The 21,510-nt window shown below is 46.6% G+C and overlaps 1 protein-coding gene across 15 annotated transcripts in view; it reads left to right on the top strand.

Annotated features, from left to right (window-relative positions):
- Window positions 1-21,510, top strand: part of KMT2C (lysine methyltransferase 2C) — a 1,799,940-nt gene that overhangs the window by 933,926 nt on the left and 844,504 nt on the right. For all 15 annotated transcript variants that reach the window (XM_078663231.1, XM_078663229.1, XM_078663237.1 and 12 more), the window contains one exon: window positions 5,744-5,956. In XM_078663231.1, coding sequence (XP_078519357.1) covers window positions 5,744-5,956 — 213 coding nt within the window. The remainder of the gene's footprint in view (window positions 1-5,743; window positions 5,957-21,510) is intronic.

Genomic DNA, 21,510 nt, shown 5'->3' with positions numbered 1-21,510 from the left:
GGGTCCATAGTGACCCCCCTTAATGACCTGACAAGCAAAAAGATGCCAAAGAAAGTTCAGTGGACAGCAAGCTGTCAGAAAGCATTCAATGACCTAAAGCAGGCCATGTGCACAGCACCTATCCTCAAGAGTCCAGATTACTCCAAGCCATTCATTGTCCAAACAGATGCTTCTGAGTTGGGTGTGGGAGCTGTTCTGTCTCAACTGAATTTTGATGGTAATGATCAGCCTATTGCTTTCATTAGTAGGAGGTTGACACCCAGAGAGAAAAATTGGTCAGCTATTGAGAGGGAGGCCTTTGCTGTGGTCTGGGCCCTGAAGAAGCTGAGGGCCTACTTGTTTGGCACTCACTTCACCATTCAGACAGACCATAAGCCCCTCTTGTGGCTAAATCAGATGAAGGGTGAAAACCCCAAACTGCTTAGGTGGTCCATTTCCCTACAGGGGATGGATTTTACAGTGGAGCATAGACCTGGGACTGATCACAGCAATGCTGATGGGCTCTCCAGGTATTTCCACTTAGAGCAAGAAGACTCACCTGGTCAAGGTTAGCTTATTGTCCCAAAGTTTGGGGGGGGGTCATGTAGGAGAGTAGGGTCTGCAATCCTATGATCACCCAGATTTTTGCTTTTTGCTGCACTGGTTTACGACTTTCCCTGGCTGTGGGCCTGCTAATCAGACCCACAGCCTAGCTGTTCTCTCTATCCAAATTGTACCCAGGTACTGAATTGGCACTGGGCCCTCTCCAAGTCCCTGTACCCAGGGCTGAGGTGCACCCAGAAGTCTCCCAGGGGCTGAAGCATGTATTATGCCACCCCTGGATTGACTAACTAAAACTGACACAACTGGCTGCACGACAGCTGGGGCAAGGTGGTTTACTCACCCTTTGCTTTAGATATAGTATACCTATATCTAACCCTAAAAATGGACACACAGATCTCCTATCAGTCACTCCTATAGCAGGCCTTAACCATCCTGAAGGCAGAGTGCTTGGAATCGTGTGAGATGGTGCTCTGGCATGAGCTGAGCCTGTCTGCGGCTTTCGGGATCCATCCCTTAGCCGTTTCCATGATATCGCATACCATATACTCTTAAGTGCATTATAATCCTCGCGGTTATGTGCCAACTCTGGTATCGCTTTATCAAAACATGTCGAGTAAGGTGTCATACGAATTGGAATACTAACCCCTCGCCAATTCTGGCGACGGGGTTAGCATTCCACCCTTCTAGAGGGACACGACATGCCTGTAACCTATAACCCGGTTAAAAGTCAGACAGAGCCTTAGCATCCACAAAATGGATGCTGCCACCGAGACACAAGTCTGCCCTCCTGCTGCTGGGAGTCCTCCCAGAGCAGGAGATAAGGACAAAGGGTTTCCTGCCAGGGGCGGTGCCAGCACCGTCCCAGACAGGGTTTTGTGTATTGTAAGTAGGCAGGGCTTTAGAGGAAGGTGACTGCACGTGGCACCCCGGTGCTCACTGTGCATAGGCTGGCTGGAACCAGTTCCAGGGTCACTCCAGACCCTGTGCTGGGGAAAAGCCCGCCAAGGAAGTGGGTGTAACCACCCCCCTCCTAGTCCCACCCATAGGGCAGGACTTAGTCGCGTGCCAGCCCCTTTTTACAGGATAAAGGTAGAGACTGGCCCCCTTCCAAATCAGATCATCTTTGAATCCTGAAACTACTTTCTGCGAAAGGAACTCAAGACTTCTTCCTAAGATTTCTCCCTTGTGACTAAGGAGTAGTCACCCTGCATCCGCAGGCACCATCCAAGAACACTGCGGTCTGCTGTAAGTCCTTCCTCCGGAATCCGACTGCCCAGCTCGACGAGAACCGGCTTCCCTGGCACCTCTGACCTCTACCCACCTCTACAGCCCAGCTGAGAACCGTGGGTGCGACGAGACCTCAAGGGACCGGCCATCTGCAAGACTGCACGACTTCTTTCCAGCCAGCCCGCCGAGTAATCTACTGGTGAGTGCTTTGGGGTCCGAGAAGCCCCGACTCTGAGCAGCTCCAGCTCCGAAGTGCAGCCCCCCAGCATCTCCACGATCTGCGTGGGGCCCTTCTGCTTTCCGCTGCTCACCGCGTTGTTTGGCTACTAGCCCGTTGGCTTGTGGCCTTCCTAACGACGCCCGACGACATTTCTGCTGCTGGTCTGGTTGCTCCAGACTGGCCCTGGCTCCCTTCCAGAAGAGGAGCACCCCGGACCCTCCTGGTCCACTCAAGACGCCATTTTGAGTCCACCGCGTGGGCTTGAATTAGCCAAGGCTTGTTGCCCAATCCTGGGTAACTTCGACGCCAACGACTTCATCCTTCGTGGGACAGCTCGCACCTCCATCCTGGTCGCCGACAACGCCTCCTGGTCCGAGAGACTGCAGAGCCCAGCAGTGCCCACTCACCTGACTGCGGTGACTTCGCCCGGTGCCATCCTGGTGCCCACTTAATCACTGGCTAGTGATTCAAGAACTTGGTCCCCTCTGCTTTCAGGTTTTCTTCTTCCTTGATCCAGGCTTGGATCCATCGAACTTTCCTTCACTGGTCGCCTGCCAGCAACTTCTTCCTTCCAGGCTCCTGGTCCGGCAACGAGATCCCCGACGTCTTTTCAGACCTATGCAGCTGCAGCCCCTGGGCTAGGTAACTTCGGCACTCCGGTGTCCCAGCATAGCCTCACTATCCAAGGGTCAGGATCCACTGTCGTTTTCTTCCCACCAGGTCGGGTTCGCCCGTGAACACTAACTTTGTGAATTCTAGCTTCCATAGACTTTGTCCCGCATCCCGCGTGAGAGTGCACACTCTGCACCCGAGTCCCCTAGGCCTCCTAGTAGTAATCTAACGATTCCCTAGTCCAGTCCTAGCGATTCCAAAGCCTATTAGAACTGTTACTTACCTGCTAGTAATTCGCATTCCACTTTTAGCGTATATGGTTTTTCGTGCCCCTCGGGCATTTGTGTATAACGTGCTAACTTAAGTATTTTCGTAAGAGTTTTGTTGTGTGCTTAGCTCCCTGTCTCATAAAGAGCCAGGGTAGTCTTGTTATAAATAAATACACTGTTTATTTTCATAACAACTTGTGTGGTGTCCTTTCACTGGGTGTTCAAGGGGTAATGTGATGGTAAAACAGCTGGCTTAACACGCCCTCTAGAGTCTTAGCCTTAGACTGCTCGTATCCATGCTACTAGGATAGCTGGTCTATAAGGTTGACTTACAACCAATCATCAATAAGGGTTGTTTGGACTGATATATAGTGATCACTAGAATAGTGAGCACTGCACATCAGGCCAACTTCTCACACATGCTAAACCAGGGGCATCACAAAATGAATCCCACAGGCCGCATAACATACGTGTGCTACACATGCACCGAACTTACACACCCACTCCACATACACAGAAGTGTCGGTGCCAGGTTCTTGTCCTTTTATACCAGTGGACCTTTATACAAAAGGGAGCAGTAGACCATACTCTCACTGATACAGAGAAAAAGGCCTGGTCATACTATAACTCATAAAACGTGGTGCTCTGCCACCACTACTTTACATGATTCACCCAGGACAGAGATAGCAGTCCACTGTTATAAGGAGACTCTTGCTGCACCCCTCCTGGTTACACAACGGGTCTTAGGCTTTCATTTTCAAGGACAAACCCAGGCCCGTGCATTCATGCTAAGTTAGCATGATGTCGGGCCCAAAATAAAAACCAGCATAATGTTTCACATGTTGTCTGGCACTAAGGGTGTGGTAAACATCCTTTTACTACGCAGGGAACATTCCCATCTGAACACTTTACTTAGATAAGGCATTGGATAGGGTCAACTGAAATGTTCTCCACAGAAATGTGGAAATGACTGTATTAGGCCCCTGAATACTAGAGTACATTAAGCAAACCTCTTCAATTACTGCATAAAACGGATAATCCTGGCACAGCTAGCGACACCAACAATTTTGGCTAGGAGAACTAGACGAGGTTTTCTTATGTCTCCAATGATGTTTGCTCTTTCTGTGGAACTATTGCAAAAATTGTCTAATGGAAATATTCAGGGTTTGCAAGTGAGAAACATACACTTGAAAGTTGGTTTATTTCCCACTGACCTCTTATGCTTTTCTGTTAACCCAATTTATATCGCTTTCCTATTAACCCCTGTTGGTCGATCCAAGCCATATTTGAAGACCTGGTTGGTTGAGAAAAGTGTCAGGTTTATAGATCAACCATTAAAAAGCAGGACATGTGAATTTCCACTAAATGCATGTAAACGGAGGCATTGCTGATGATTCATGGATTTAACTGGGCTGAAACAGGTATCTGATAATGTTTGAGGGTCAGACAATTATTGGTGAGGCTATGACATAATAGGCATTTAATGTCCTTTTTGATAGGACCTGTATTGTTTTGGCATATTCTGTAAAGAAGTTGTGTCCTACATCCAGGGCATGTATTCAGTTGCTGAATGATCTCTCTGTAGTTTTGCTGGAGGCTTAGATGAGAATCTCTTATATGCTTTCTCTTCCTTGTCCAGCAGACAGATTTCCCATTTGCTACTAACTGAGCGGCTGACAAACGCACAGTAATAGATGCACCCGAGCCACTGAATATTTTATTATGGTGGACTAGGATAATTCATTATGGTGGACAAACTTTTGACGTGTGTGTCATGGAAGAACTAGATGCCATTATCAAATAATGAATGTCCAAATTTTAAAACATTGAGGCCTGTCAGTCCTGGTAAAGGATTCGAAACAGCTATTTTTGGACATCCTCACATGATATGATAGTGACTGCTGGGATCAAACCTAGAAATTGTTCTTTAAAAATGGGGTAAGAGCTCTGTTATTATAACTCAACGCATGTTTAGATTAAGCATCAGAAGTTTTAATTAATTTGGGGAAGTCTGCTTATGTGCTCTTGTATCATATACCTCTTGAGATAAGTTATTTCTTGCCCTGCCACCACTTATCATTTATTGCCATCTTATTTGTTGTTCTCGTTTGAACCATTGGCTAAATGAAGTACTTAAGAAAGGTTTGTGAAACAGGTTTCCATGTCATTTTTTTTACATTTGTGGCTGGTTCAAAACACACGTAGCTTCTATTTTGTTTTGTTTTGTGAACAACCCAATTTTGACCTCTTTGGTTGCCTATAGACTTCCACAATTTTTGGCCCTACTTAAGAACTTTCTTAAGAAAAGTATCTAATACACTTATTTTATCTAGAGTGCTGCAGGATCCCAAGTCTTGATATGACTATTAAGTGTATATGATTTCAATTAAGAGTTCCCTGTAGTGAAATGAGGTTGTATAGGTAAGTAATTTTTTTCGTACAATTCTCTTCTGCTGTGATTTTAGAAATAACTCTTTTATTCTTGTTTTTTACCATAGCGTCAGAACCCATATATGGTGCCAGATTTCAAGTTTGTTTCCTCACCTCTTTTCATGTCTTAAGTCTTTGCTGGTTTACCTCCTGCAATCTACTCCTAAATGCCACACACCCTCCTACTAAACCTCTGAAAAAATGACTGGACTATGGCAGGCACTTACTGTGAAATGTTCTTGCCTCGGAAACTTGAGGGTCTTATGAAAAGCACGTCCAGGAAAAACGGTATTATAACATTCCACAAGGGTCAATGTCACTGTTGTAGGCCCATAAAGCAAGGTTACATGATATTTGTTTATGTAAGTGTGTATGTATTAATATCCATGTACAAGAGCTCATGTATGCCCCATGAAAATAGTGTTTTTTAAACTTTTTTTAGAACCTCCGAAGACATTCACACAGGATGGTGTGTGTTTGACAGAGTCTGGGCTCTCTCACTTACAGAGCCTTACTGTAACTGTCCCAAGAAAGAAGCGTTCCAAACCAAAGCTAAAACTGAAGATTATCAACCAGAATAGTGTGGCTGTTTTGCAAACTCCTCCCGAGCTTCAGTCTGAGCATTCCAGAGATGGGGAGATGGATGATAGCCGAGGTAATATTGTTTAAACAACCATAATAATATAATTTCATAATACTAGAATTTGTGTTCTGAAAATTTGGAAGCTGTTTTCTTGAGAGAGGCACACATTTGTTAGAAGTAGTTAAAAATGAAATGATCAAATTTGTTTGAAAGTTTTTATTCTAAAAAATTCTTTTTTACAATTCTGCACGAAAGTGAACACTCACACCGCTCTCCTGCCAACCTTCGTGTGAAGAAAGGCATACCTGAAATGCTTTCCAGCTTGTGTTCATCCTTAATACATTGACCTGTTTTGTATATTTGTTTAATAGTGAGGTTTCATGCAAATTATATAAGAAATGTAACAAAACAGCAAATAGTAATATGATCATCACAAAAATGCAGTTAACTTCTCCAAAGTACAAAGAGTATCTTATTACATTGTAATGATATGAATTCAACAACGCTTCAATAACCAGATCCAGATGGAAATGTCTAGCTGCAGATTCCTCCTATTTTGAATATTCCCCAGGCATCAGATTGGATCTCTAAACTTTTTAGTTGCACCCCTGTGCTGGTAGGTAGCACTGTGCGGCTCCACACAGATGCTGTTCTGTTCCGGAAATGATGTGCAGAGCATATATAGACTTCCCTCCTGTGTGCTGACGTCAGTTCCTTTCTTTTTCTGGCACCAGATGCGGATCATGAGCTATTTCTTGTCTCTTTGAAACCCTTTCCACAATCATGCAAATGGTTTTACGGTGTGCGAGGGACATGTCCACTTTCAAAGCAACAGGTTTTAAGCTCTGTAAGGACTGTCACAAACAAATATTTGTGACCGATCCTCCCCAAAATTCCATGAGTTAAGCCACAACTTTAAGGCCTGGAGTGACTGCGCATTGTTGAACCTAAAGGCCGTACTTGACCGCAAGCCTTGAAACCTCTTCTGAGACCAGGCTCTTCACATCCTAGTTCCTGCCACTGTGGAGAGTGCCTCCTATATTATGGTTAGGTGTAGGGCAACCAAAGTTCCTGACCTCCAGCTCACCACCTTGTTGGTCAAAATCAATTTATTTACGGAGGTTCTCAGCCGGGGCAGACATCAACTGAGTCCTATTTAACGATGGCTTTACAGACGCCTTGTTGGGGGCATGGGACAAACGTTTGGCCCATGCGCCCAACAAGGCATCTGTAAAGCCACGTTTGTCATCTGCCAGATTGCACTATGCCACCACTTTGCCCCAGATGAGCCTGCATTTTTATCTCCACACCCCTCACAGAAACACTTGGTGGTGTATGTGTGGATAGGGAGGCGAAACAGGTGGAGACATTCAGGAAGTCTCTTCTCCCACCAGCTTGGCACCAGGACAGTGAATGCCAGCCTGCCCGCTGGGAGTCTCTTCCCATGCCTTTTGGGACTTGTTGGCTCAAGTCCTCCAAGGTGTCCCTGGTGATCTCCTGATGGTCCTCACCCAGGCCTTTCAAGACGGCTAAGTTCACTGTTCATTGTGGCTTGAACACTGCCAATCCCTTCGGGCACACCATTGGCACCAGCGTCTCCATTGACTGCCATGCTTGGCTGCGGTCCTCCATTTTTCTTAACTGATGTCATGTTGTTCTTCATGGGCTTACTGTTTGTATTTGCCAGTTTGATGACAAGGCAGACTCCGCCCTTGAGCAGTTCAAGGAGTAGACTACAACCCACCCCCTTTGCTTATTGGCCCTACCTCTCAAGATGCATCTGCCCCACTGTTTTTTCATGTCATTGTGAGAGGTACCCCATACTGTCAGCCAATCCACCTCCAGCTTAGCACCTAGCAGATTTTTAGTCACGGCTGCGGTGCCCCCTGTCGTCAAGGTCAACGGGCCTTCCAGTCCACTACCACCCCCTGCAGTCATATCTGACAAGCTCCTATAGCTTATCAGCTCCAACGATTCTTGATGGGTTTGGCAGGTTATAACATCTGTCAGGTGGGCCATACAAATTGTTCAGTCGGTTTATGTCCTTCACTTCTTTTCCTCACTTCCACATCTTTCACTGGTTCCCTAACTACTGACAGAGGACCATCTTTCCATATTGTGTCTGGAAGTGTAGCCCCTTTTGGCAAAGGGGTTATCAATAGGGTGCCTGTGCCAAAAGTAGGACATAGTTTATATTCGCTCTGCTTTCTGGTAACCAAGAAGGGAGGAGGCCTCCAGACTATTTTAGACCTATTCATTGCCTCAATGCCTTTCCTCCAAAAGGAAAAGTTCAGAAATGCTCACGCTGGCCCAGGTCTTGACTACCTTCAACCCTGGGATTAGATGGTGGCGCAGGACCTGCAGCACACCTATTTCCATTCCACAATCTTCATGTTTTATGTTTTAGAGTTTTATATAGCGCAAACTAGACCCGAAGATATCCGGTATTAGAACGCTTTACATGAGCACCAGTTTCGTTACAGATGGACACATTCATTTTCTTTTTTTAGGCACGGGGAGATTACGTGATTTGCCCAGAATTACAGGATGTTGAGCGTCGTTGCAGAGACATGCATATCGTAGTCAGTCAGTCAGCATTTTCAGTTTGCAGCCTCGCCAGTGCCCCTCAGGTGTTGACAAAAGTGGTGGCAGCCCACCTTCGGAGATCAGGGTGCTAGTCTTCTCTTACCTCAGCGACTAGCAGATGAAGTTGGCTCGTGACCTCCAGGTTACATCTTTGGGGTTCACTATCAATGTGCCGAAGTCAATTAATCAATCAAAATGAGCTTTATTCGATTTTGAAAAGTTTAAATCATAAACGCATACACATAATCCAACAATACATTTCCATACAATGCATACAAGTTTTCAGTTATAAACGACAAGCATTTTAAAAACATATAAAAATTTAGACGGAAAAACAGGGTGATTTCATACTTCCCTATATGTATTTTCGAACGTGTGTCCCATGATTCAGTTGTTAACAGCTTTCCATGTCCTCATGACATTCTTTAGGAAGCCCATCATAGACCCAATACAGTAATGATTTTCGAGCATCTGTAAATATATAAAGGCAGGGCGACATTGTCTCCATCCGCCCTGCTTTAAAAGGGGTGTTAACCATCTTCTCCTCTCTTTGTTATATAACTTACAAAATAAAACTACATGCATTGTGCTTTGTCTGGATACTTTGTCACAGGGACATTGACCTAATTCTCTTGACCAGTCATTTACAGTTGGATATGAAGTTAAATGATGGAAAGTCCCAAACCTAAATCTTGTCAGAAGGTATCTATCATATCCACCGTGGACACGCAACAAGTAGGGTTGTATATATACAGTCGTCAGGGTCAATTGGTGGCTAATCACCATTGGTTTACTTAGCTCGGATATTAATCTGTTTCCTTCTAGGTGAGACATGACCATTTTTTAAAAATCTTTACGTTTTATGAGATTCATACAGTTTGGCTTGGTATAGTATTCTGGGTGGCCAATATCCTGCATAAAACTTCCCACATATTTTAACCATAATATTTTACAAGACTTGTCTAGTCCCATAGAGTCCCTGATTATTTCTCTATTTAATCTTGCGTTTTCGGTGGTCCAAATCCTGTGCCATAACAGCACTGGTTGTGCCTTAATCAGGTCAGAAATGTATGTGCCGAAGTCACATCTGACTACTTCTCAAATGCTCCCTTTCATTTGAGTCATTTTGAACACATTCGGTTTCGTTCTTTTCTCCAGGGGAAGAGAGTTCAGGACATTCAGACTATGATCCCGATATTTCAGCCTTGGTCCTGGATTTCAGTGGAGGCTGGAAGAGAGACCAGGACATTCAGACCATGATACCGATATTTCATCCTTGGTCCTGGATTTCAGTGGAGGCTGCTCTGAGGCAGCTGGGACTGATGGGCTCCTGCATACTGCTGGTTGAGTACGCCAATGCAGGTTCTGAAATGGGATCTGAAGTCTCAGTAAGCCCGACATCAAGGGAATCTCTAACCACGTTCAGATTTTGGAAGAGCATGCAAAACACATACAGTGGTGGTTGTTTGCCTGCGATTGAGTCCGCTGCAGCCCCCATCTCCTTTCCCCATGCAGAGCAGACAGTGGTGACTGATGCATCATTTCTGGGTTGCGGTGACTATGTGGTAGAGGTGGGGATCAGAAGCTTCTGGTCTCTGGGAGCATCCTGGCTCCATAGACCCTTCTGGAGCCATCTGCTTGGTGTTGAAAGCTTTCCTTCGTTCATCAGGGGATGCTAGTACAGGTGCTTATGGACAACACCACCCCAATGTGGTACTGCAACAGACAGGATAGTGTGGTATCACAGACCCTGTGCCAGCAGGCCTTGTGCCTCTGGAAATGACAGGACCACTAAGAGATCTTTCGGATGGTGAACCACCTGGCAGTGTAATTGAATGCCAGGGCGGACAAGCTCAATTGTCAGCTCCTAGTGGATCACAAGTGCCAGTTACACCTGAAGATGGTGCAAGGCCTGTTACACAAAAAGAGAGAAGAGAACCGTTCCTTGATCTGTAGGCCACTGTCAGGAACGTGAAGTGTCTGCACTTTGGAGTTTCCATGGTGTCTATTGCACCAACACGAACTCTGGACTCCTGTATGCCTTTCTGCCCATACCTCAAGAAGAGTCACAAGATCAGCACCATCCGGGCCCAAGCCTAAGCATTTGTCCTCTGATCAGACTGCCCCTTTGGGAAGACCTGCTGTAGCAGCAGGGCAGGGTTTGCATCTGGGCCTTTGCAATCTCCATCTTCATGCTTAAAGATTGAGTGGCAACAGCCGTACACCTACAGCCTTGCTCCGGACGTAGTTGATGTCATCTTAGTAGCCAGGCGTCCTTCAACAAAAATTATATATGCTTGTTGTTGAGGCAGATTTGTGGCTTGGTGCGGTACCCCCTCCAGGCAAAGTTATCTGATGTTTTGTTGTTTGTTTTGTCCTTAGCCCGGCAAGGCTTTGCTCTGAGCACAGTTAAAGGATACCTTTAGGCTCTTTCTGCCTTTTTGAGTTTGCCTGATCAGCCTTCTTTAATTCTCCAGAGTGGGTCGATAACTTGTTCTTCACATTTTTGATGTGCACTCCCTTTGAGTCTCATCTCAGCTGTTCCTTGCGGCTCGTCATCCTCAAGACCATGTTCCTCACGCTATCACATTGGTGCAGCATGTGAGTGAGCTTCAAGCTTTTTGTGTCAACTCGCAGTACACCACCTTCTTCCCAGACTAGCTGGTTCTGCGGACCCGGGCATCCTTCTTGCCTAAAGTTGTGATACCGTTCCATGTTGGTCAAAACATTACTCCGCTGGCATTCTATGCTAAATGTCACCCCTCTAAGGAAGGTGGAAAAACTCCATTGCTTGGACCCCAAGAAAGCGCTGACTTCTACATAGATTGTAGCAAAGAATACCAGGTAGACGATCAATCAGCTCTTTGTGGCGTTCACTGCGGCAAAGAAAGTTAAAGATATGCAGAAGAGAACTATCTCACAGTGCATTGTGCTCTCCGCTAAGATCTGCTACGTATTGGCTAAAAACCAGCCTCCAGAAGTACTGCACACTCATTTTACTAGGCCAAATCTGCTACCACTGCGTTAGCTCTGAGTCCCTGACCTACACATTTGCCAGGGGGCTACATAGGAGACCCTCCATACGTTCACGGAGCACTATTGGCTGCATTGTCAAGTTCGCATTTTGCCTGCTCAGTTTTACAGGTCTTTCTGGTTTGAGTCCATCCAAGGCCCCCTTTCAAATAAGTAATAACTTGTGTTCGAGGCATGTGGGCTGCTGAATTTATATCTATGCATAGATCGCCGCCTAGTGTTGGGTCCGGATGATTGCACATTGTTGTCCTGGAAGAGTCTTCGAAGTATCACGAGATAGGTGGCTCCTCCCTTGGACTACAGTGCGCATGGGCATCCTCTCCATCTTCAGATTGTTTTTTTCCGCCATTGGGTTCGGATGTACCTTCTCGACTCCAGGCGGAATATACGTTAAATACTTTCGCGAGGCCAAAAGGCCTTCGGGGCGTCGGTATTGTCTCTCGTTCGGTGCCCAGTACTTCATCCAGTTCTTCGAACAGGACATTGGAGGCCGTTTTACCTTCGGCCACTAGGCCCCGACTAGCGTCGACGATGGAACGGAGCCCGTTCAAGAGATGCCCCATCTGCAAATCCAAATACCCTTACATCGATGTGCACCCAGTGTGCAACAAGTGCCTATCCCCGGACCACGACGAGGCCAGTTGCATGGCCTGTTCAAAGTTCCGGCCGAAGAAAACACTTCGGCTTCGACGCGCTGCGAGGCAGTCGGCCCAGCAAACAGGGCCAGATCCAGAAGATATCTTCGAGGCAGACGTCGTCGAGGGCGACGATCAAGAGGATCCAGACCAGCGGTCGGACACTGATTCAGAGCACGAATCACACTATAGTGTCGAAGAAGACCAGGACTACGTCGGAGCCATCAATGACGACTCAAGCGATGAGCCAGGCCCTTCCGCACTCGCAGGGCCCGATACCGACACTAAACTCTCTACGGCTCAGGTCGAGGCATCGCCGGAAGGCCTTAGCCAAGATCTTTACCAGCATTCTATAGCCCCGCGTCCAGGCCCGGCTAAGAATACTTCTACGGAGCCATCAATCAATCAGCCACTTTCAGCGGCAAAATCGAAACCGAAACCGACAGCACATGTATCGAAACTGATAACGTCAGTCATCGGCTCGACGACTTCGGATTCGTTGGCTCCAAAGCCATCTAAACGTGTCGTAAACCCTTCGGGGTCACAAGGCGTCGACCCGAAACAGGGGACGCCGAAGACTGTCTCTGCCGTCAGGCACGTCGCGCTGACGCTGTCGACGTCCACGGCCAAAGCTGGCGACACCGGCAAAGTACTCAAAGCTAAAAAGAATGTCGATCCGAAACTTCCAGCCTCGGCGCCAATCTCCAGCAAGGCCTTTGAGTCGAAGAGCACACCCGACCCGAAAGAGCACGTCGCGTCAAAGCTTAAGGGCGTACCTGTTGTGCACCGACAGCTCGAATCGACGCAAGTCCGCAAGCAGTCAAGTGATCCTAAAAAGTTGGTCGGATCGAAGACGGCGGCACCCTCAAAACCGGTCGGCTCGTCTCCACTGCTTTCACAACCTATTAAATATGGACTACCCCCAACCGCTCGACCACAAAACGTCGAACCACAAAAAAGCACCGACACTACCAAAAAAGTGTTGACGCTTTCCAGGCGTCGGTCCACTAAAGAGGATGTCATTTACCAACCACCCTCCTATGACAATCAATCTATACTGTTCATCGACTCAGATACAGGTCGACTCACCATTTATAAACGGAAAATAGCTCCAGAAAGACCTTTGGAGTGATACAAAATCCCTCTAAAGAGAAAAAGAGACTCAGAAACGTCGCCTGTTCTCTCAGAGCCTGTGGAGCCCTATGAACAGGACTATTCCTATTCACCAACACGCACCTATGAAGATATAGGGGAGGGGTACAATGAAGATGAGTTCAATTATCCTGCTGACACTGATCAGGATGAACAGCAAGCTTGGTCTGACCCTGTTGACCCTGGGGAGCCACAGACCACACCTGACACTCAATCCTATACCATCAAAACCTCGCCTACTGAAGATACTGCGGCGTTTAATGCTTTAATTGAAAGGGCAGCCAAAAACCATGATGTGGACATGCATGCTGACCCGGTGGAGGATTTTTTGTTAGATACTTTCTTAACTTCAGAAAGATCAGTAAAAACATTGCCTATGCTAAAAGGTGTCCTTAAACACGCTACTGACATCTTCAAGGAGACCACAAGGGCACGGGTTGTAAACCCAAGGATTGAAAAAAAGTACCGGCCTGCACCTGTGGACCCTACGTACATCAAAGGCCAGCTCCCGTTGGACTCCCTCGTGGTGGCTAATGCTCGTAAATGGGCAAACTCTCAGACAAGTGGTGATGCTCCCCCTCCGGACAAAGAATCCAAAATCTTTGAAGCATCTGGCAAGCGAGTAGCGGCTCAAGCAGCAAATATTTGGAGGATCTCCAACACACAAGCCCTATTAGCCAGATATGATGGGGCTCACTACGACACGTTAGAGCAGCTACTACAACACCTGCCTGAGACTTATAAGGAGGGAGCAGAAATGCTAATACAGGAAGGGAAATTAATCTCCAATGCGTCCATCAAGTGTGCGCTCGATGCAGCAGACACGGCAGCTAGGGCCATAAACACAAGTGTGATGCTTAGAAGGCATGCCTGGCTACGCATCTCTGGTTTTAAGCCAGAGATACTAACTACTTTACTCAACCAGCCGGTTAACCCTAATTTTCTCTTTGGCCCTGATGTAGACACAACCCTTGAGAAAATTAAAAAAGACACTGAGACAGCAAAATCCATGGGGGCTCTGCAGTCACAACAGTTCAGGGGCAGTTCCTTCCGTCGCTCCGGTAACAGGGGAGCCTCCAGAGGTTAAGCATCACAGCAAGCCCAATACAACAGAGGGGGCTCGCAGACCACCTATAACAAAAACAATAGGGGTGGCTATCGTGGAAACAGCACCAAGGGCAGAGGACGCGGAAATAATAATACCAGATCCTCTGCTTCCAATAAACAGTGACGTCTTGTCACTGCCCCCCAAGCATATAACACCGGTCGGGGGAAGACTCCAGCAGTTCCTGCCAGTCTGGGAAAGCATAACCACAGACAGGTGGGTGAGAGACATTATACACCACGGCTATTGTCTAGAACTAACCTCCACTCCACCCAACATACCCCCAAGGCACAGTCCTATGTCCGCAGAGCACATGCACTTATTGCAGCAGGAAGTCCTCTGCATGCTGCAAAAAGGGGCCATAGAACTCGTGCCTTTACATCAGCGGGGTACAGGGGTGTACTCGCTGTACTTTTTAATCCCAAAAAAGGACGGGTCTCTCAAACCCATTCTAGACCTCAGACCCCTAAACCAATACATCTTGTCAGAACATTTTCACATGCTCACTTTACAACAAGTTCTACCGTTGCTCAGTCAGGGAGACTTCCTAGCGACCCTAGACCTAAAAGACGCATATTTCCACATTCCCGTTCACCCAGGACACAAGAAATATCTCAGGTTCACTATAAACAACCAGCATTACCAGTTCAAGGTCCAGCCTTTCGGGGTCACTACTGCCCCCAGGGTGTTCACGAAGTGCTTAGCAACAGTTGCGGCGCACCTTCGGAGACAACACATCCACGTCTATCCTTATCTGGATGACTGGCTTATTCAAGCAAAGTCGGCCCAGCACTGTGCCAGCCACATGTCCCGCACAATTCACCTCCTACACAGTCTAGGATTCTCGCAAAATTACCCAAAATCGCACCTTCAGCCCGCACATGTGCAACAGTACCTTGGTGCGACTATCAATACTCTGCCAGCGACAGCGCACCCAAACTCTGCCAGAGTCAACAGCATGCAATTGCTCATTCAAAAGTTCAGGCCCCAACACTCGCTCCCAGCGCAAGTATTCATGCAGCTAATAGGTGTGATGGCCTTCTGCATCTTTATAGTCCCCCACGCAAGGCTACACATGCGTCCGCTTCAGGAGTGCCCAGCACGACAGTGGAACCAGGCTCAAGGACATCTAAAAGACCTAGTGTTGGTGACCGGTCGTGCATACAACTCTCTGCATTGGTGGAACACACAAAACCTTTGCAGGGGACGACCGTTCCAGGAGCCTGTACCACAGATAGTGCTGACAACGGACGCATCTCTCCAGGGTTGGGGAGCGCATGTCCTCCATTATACAGTGCAGGGACTGTGGACAGCGCAGCAGCACAAGATGCACATCAACCTATTGGAGCTCATGGCAATTTTCATGGCAATGAAGGCCCTTATGCTGCATCTGTGCAACAAAGTCGTGCTGAACCGGACGGCCAACATGACTGCCATGTATTACATCCAGAAGCAGGGAGGCACGCACTCTCCACAATTGTCTCATCTAGCCCAGAGCATGTGGAAGTGGGCCATTCAATGGAACATGTTCCTCATGGCGGAACATCTCCCAGGCAAAGACAACCAGATGGCGGACCTGCTCAGCAGGCACAGCCATAAGATGCACGAGTGGGAGATACACCCCTCAGTGCTCCACCCATATTTCCAGCAGTGGGGTCATCCAGAGATAGACCTATTCGCCACAAATGAAAACGCAAAATGCCACACCTTTGCCGCCAGGTTCCCACACCCGCAGTCTCAGGGCAATGCGATATGGATGAACTGGTCAGGCAGATTTGCGTACGCTTTTCCTCCAGCACCGCTCATACCGCTAGTGGCACGCAAACTCCGGCAGCACTCCATGACGCTCATCCTAGTTGCTCCAACGTGGGCACGGCAAGCGTGGTACACCACGTTCCTAGAACTTTCAGTGGTGCCTCACCAACAGCTGCACCTCAAGCCCAGTCTCCTCACTCAGAACCGTGGAGACTTTCAGCACCCAGATCCGCAACAGTTAAACCTTGCGATATGGCTCCTGAGGTCATGGAGTTTGGCAACCTCAACTTGCCCCCTGACTGTATGGACATCATCAAATGGCAAGAAGGCCTACAACCAGGGCATGCTACGCGGCCAAGTGGAAGCGATTTGTCATTTACTGTTCTACTAATGACATAAATCCGCTAGATGCGTCCACGCAACACATTATGTTATTTGTTGCATCTATACAAATGTAATCTAGCATACAGTTCCATTAGGATACATTTGGCCGCACTGGCAGCTTATCTTCAAAACAGACAGCATCTTTCTCTTTTTAGAGTGCCAGCCATTAAAGCTTTTATGGAAGGACTCAAAAGAGTGATTCCTCCCAGACACCCTCCTTCACCTGTCTGGAATCTAAACATAGTTCTCACCAGACTAATGGGACCACCCTTTGAACCTCTTCACTCTTGTGAGATACAGTTTCTAACATGGAAAGTCGCTTTCCTAGTGGCAATCACATCGTTAAGGAGAGTTAGTGAGCTTCAAGCTCTAACTATCCAAGAGCCATTCATCCAAATTCATGCTAATCAGGTGGTGCTGCGTACCAACCCAAAATTCATGCCAAAGGTGGTGTCGCAGTTCCACATTAACCAAACCGTAGAACTGCCTGTTTTCTTCCCGAATCCGGACTCAGTGGCAGACAGAGCACTGCACACGCTAGATGTCAAAAGAGCTCTCCTGTATTACATAGACAGGACAAAGGATTTCAGGAAGACTAAGCAACTGTTTGTTGCCTTCTCCCCACAACACAAAGGCAACCCCATTTCAAAGTCAGGTATAGCCAGATGGATAGTTAAGTGCATACAAATCTGTTATCAAAAAGCAAAACGCACATTAACAATTCCCCCAAGAGCACATTCCACACGCAAATTAGGGGCATCCATGGCTTTCCTAGGTAACATTCCTCTAGAGGATATATGTAGAGCAGCCACATGGACCACCATACACACATTCACCAAACACTACTGCGTGGATGTACACTCCAAGCAGCAAGCTGCTGTAGATCAGGCTGTTCTCAGAACTCTTTTTCAGACTGCTGCAGCTGGCACGGGCAACCGCCGATAAGGAGGATACTGCTATTTATTCTATGCATAGATATAAATTCAGCAGTCCACATGCCTCGAACGGAATATGCTACTTACCAGTATGCATCTGTTCTTGGCATGTAGGGCTTCTGACATTTATATCGCCCGCCCTCCTCCCCGGTGCCTGTCGCAGCTGTAGCACTCCTAATCATTCTCAGGCATGGTCATCACTTACTGTATTACACTCCATCTCTGCCGCAATGGCGGAAAACAATCTGAAGATGTAGTCTAAGGGAGGAGCCACCTATCTCGTGATACTTCGAAGACTCTTCCAGGACAACAATGTGCAATCATCCGGACCCAACACTAGGCGGCGATCTATGCATAGATATAAATGTCAGCAGCCCTACATGCCAAGAACAGATGCATAGTGGTAAGTAGCATATTCCTATCTTTTCAGAAGGTGAGGAATCTGTGGCTAGAAGTTTCTATCAGAAGTACAGGTTACTTCCCTTCGGTAACGTTCTTTCAGGTAGAGACTCTATCTAGGCATTCTGTCTTGCCGCAGATTCCTCACCGACCCTTCCATCCTCCCCATTCTGTTGTTGGACTTCTTTCCGTTAATAAGATCCAAAGTCTAGGTATCTATACACTGTCCACCCCAATTTGCTCTTGGGGCTCCTCTTCTGGGGGTGCAGTCAGTCTCAAATAACTGACCACAGGAGTGGCGCTTTTAGAAGCTCCACACGTCATTTCTGTAGTGGTATGGCGTTAGTGCTGAGCTGCATGGGTCCAACTACCTGCGTGCACAGGTACTGCTGAAAAGTTTCTGGATCCAGACTAATGCCTGTGGAGCATTCAAAAGGTGAGGAATCTGCAGCTGGATAGTCTCTACCAGGAAGAGCTTTATTGAAGGTAAGTAAAATGTTCATTTTTATCAATTGAATTGTTAATTAAATTCTTCGTAACTGATATCTTTTACAGTGCTTGCATTCAGATGTAATATGAGTTTTAGATTTAATCTACACAGAATCACAATACCTGAATATTCTAGTATAATGCCTAGCCACAAATACATTCATAGATGTGTACCCGATTCTAGCAAATTTGGTAATACGGTCATAAATAGGTATCCTAAATACCTTGTGTAGGTCTGATTTATGCCTCCCCATTGATGGCATATGGTCACAATTGAAGCATAGTTTGCCTCATTTTCAGAGTTGAACAAATTGTTAGATGGTGGTCCTTTACACACGCGCTATAATCGTATCATATTTTCGAAAACTGGACTTCAGTGGAGCATGGGAAGCCAGTCCTGATAAAAGGAAGACTGAGTCATGTTTTAGGGTAAGTGGGTTACACAACATGGCATACATTACTCCTGTTATAGATTCTCCTATACTTGAGGCATTAAAATACCAGATAGTTTATTATCTGACTTCCAGATGTATAATTCGTTATCGCTTCTACTTGGATTGATTTGGGGAGATGACACACACACACTCCTTAGAATAAGGACCTCCATTGAATTGGTGTCTTGTTTATGATATGGAAGCCAAGTTGATGAACCTTGTACACTAGCCAGTATAATTTTTAATACAGTAGGCCCTCAACAGCATCCTTGTGTAAAAAAACACGGTTTACTATTGCATTTATTCACTGTTCAGGTTTCAAATTCTTTTTTGTGTGTGTTTCAGATCAAACATTACATATGACACCATTAGCCTGTTGTTGATTATTCATTGATTATTCATAATGAATCGCGTGAGCCTAAAATAATTTGAAAAGATAGGACGAAATCAACAACTGCACCCAAAACATGGAGCAAGTAACATAACTTGGAACTATTGACACAGCAGAACGCCAAAGTGGTATTATTGTATTTGGTGTGAGAGAGAAAAAGTATGGAGCAAAGAGGGTGTCATGGACATTGTAGGTGTCCCTGACACCAGTGATACCCAGGTCTCTGACAACAGGTCTCGGATACCCAGGGTCCCTGACATTTATGTACAGGTCCTTGACACCCAGATCCCTCAGACTGTTATAATGAGGCTGTTGGTGTGGCAGGAGCAGGGGAGAGATAATGTTCTTGTATAAATCTCTTAGATTTAGTCAGATTACGGAGGGACCCTCAAGTACGGGGGCCTGAAGCATTAGCCCTCTGGTCTGGAAAAATATTGCCCCAGTGATCTTCATCTCAAAATGAATCAGTGCTTTGTCATAGATAAGTTTTGTGTAAACTGCTCCATTTCCAGGAGCTGCCATAGTTTATTAAACCAACGCGCGCAGGACTGTGTTTTTTTTCTTTCTCCAGAATAGTGCTTTGAAGTGACTTGCTGCCTCCAGCATGTGTAGTGTTAGGTCCCAGTCATGGGAGGTCATGCCTTCCAGATTAGCTGGTCATATACCCAGGATAGTACTGGGTCTGCCGAAATCGGGATATCCCAGTGTCCCTTTGCTGTGCCCAAGGACTTCTCACAGAATCTCTGAATGACTGAGTAGGACCATCAGATGCGAGTAATGATACTCCCAGGTATTTATAATTTTCAGATCTGTGCAATTTTATCCCATCAAACCTTTTTTCTTTCTATCTTTTCAAAACACATCTGCGTTTGAAGCAAAGATACAGTGCAAGAATAGCACCTCACATGGGCATGGATAATAATTGCAGTGGACATTTAAATAATTATAAGCCATCTAGCTATGGTACACTTCTGATTTGCACCTTGCAAAGTGTTTGGTGAGAAAGAGAGTACTTTTAATGAGTTTATCATGTAGATCATGTTTTGTGTACAGTGAAAGCATTTTTACAAAGTGAAGAATTTTTTGTGTGTATCAAAAGGCCCAGTTCTTTCTGTGTTTATTAGCTGTACTTTAATGTACGTGGTACGTGTAGCTATAGATAAACATGCTGTGCATGTTTCCGCTATTCAGTGTTGGACTCCGACGTGTACAACTTGATTTTCTTCTAAATAAGTCTTTTCGGGACATTGTGACTCCACCCTCACTTGGTAGTGCGCACGGGAATCCGCTCCATTGTTAGAATATCTTTTCTCTGTCATCCGGTTCCAACATGTTGATGTGAGCACTGGATCGACACACTTGGTGTCTCGCCGAGGTATCTGATCGTTCCTTGGCAGTTCTTCATATCAATCCTGCTCTTTGTCGGCCTCCACCGTCATAATCCTGTGACTCCGTGTTGGTCAACAGCCTCTCGACTCTTGTGTTTTGAGTCAAAAATGTCCTTTTATTGGAAAGGACTCCATTTCAGTTCTGTGCTACTTGCCACAACGAGAACCCGAGAACTGACCTCCACAAGAACTGACCTCCACAAGCTGTGCAACCTTCGCTTGTCTCCAGATCACTGTGAATACTCCTGCTGGGTGTGTCTTCTGCTCAATAGCAAGAAAACTCTTCGAAACTGGCATGCACATTGAAGAGTCTTGGCCTCCATGGAGCATAGAAGAAAGGAGGATGCTACCCAGTACCTCTACCATGGGCAAGAGGAGTCGAATGTGGAGCAAGTGAAAGCTCCAGGTGCCAAAATCAAGGCATCTTTTTTGCTCAAAACCATTGACTCCTAGATGGATGTCGAAATAGACTAGTATCCACTAGGCCAACGGCCGCCATAAACCACAGTGAGTACTGGCATCCCTTCTACTCACCAAATGAAAGCACCAGCCCTGCGCTTTTGTGCCACTTCTGAGGCCTCCGGTGCACCACCGCCTTCTGACCATGGTTGACACCTTCATTCCGAGCTGAACCAGATGCCTGTTCCGCACTCCGCGCTGAAGTCCTCCTCAAACATCGACCATCTCTTCAGTGCCAGATTCAAAGGCGCAGGCTCGGCCACCCTCTGACTCGAAAAGGGTGAATCCGAAGCATTCGGATCTGAAACACACTGCCCGAAGCAGCTACCTTTGAGGACTTTGACCTACTGATCCTTCTGGGGCTGCAGGAACATTTCACCACCAAGCAGCAGCAAATCTACATCCAGTCAGGCACTGGTCACATCCACGCACAACCTCCACATATGCTGAAAGACTCTTCCTCATAAAAGGAAATTGACGT

The sequence above is a fragment of the Lissotriton helveticus genome, chromosome 10, assembly GCF_964261635.1.
Source record: "Lissotriton helveticus chromosome 10, aLisHel1.1, whole genome shotgun sequence".
Lineage (NCBI taxonomy): Eukaryota > Metazoa > Chordata > Amphibia > Caudata > Salamandridae > Lissotriton > Lissotriton helveticus.
This window is presented reverse-complemented; position numbering and strand designations above follow the sequence as displayed.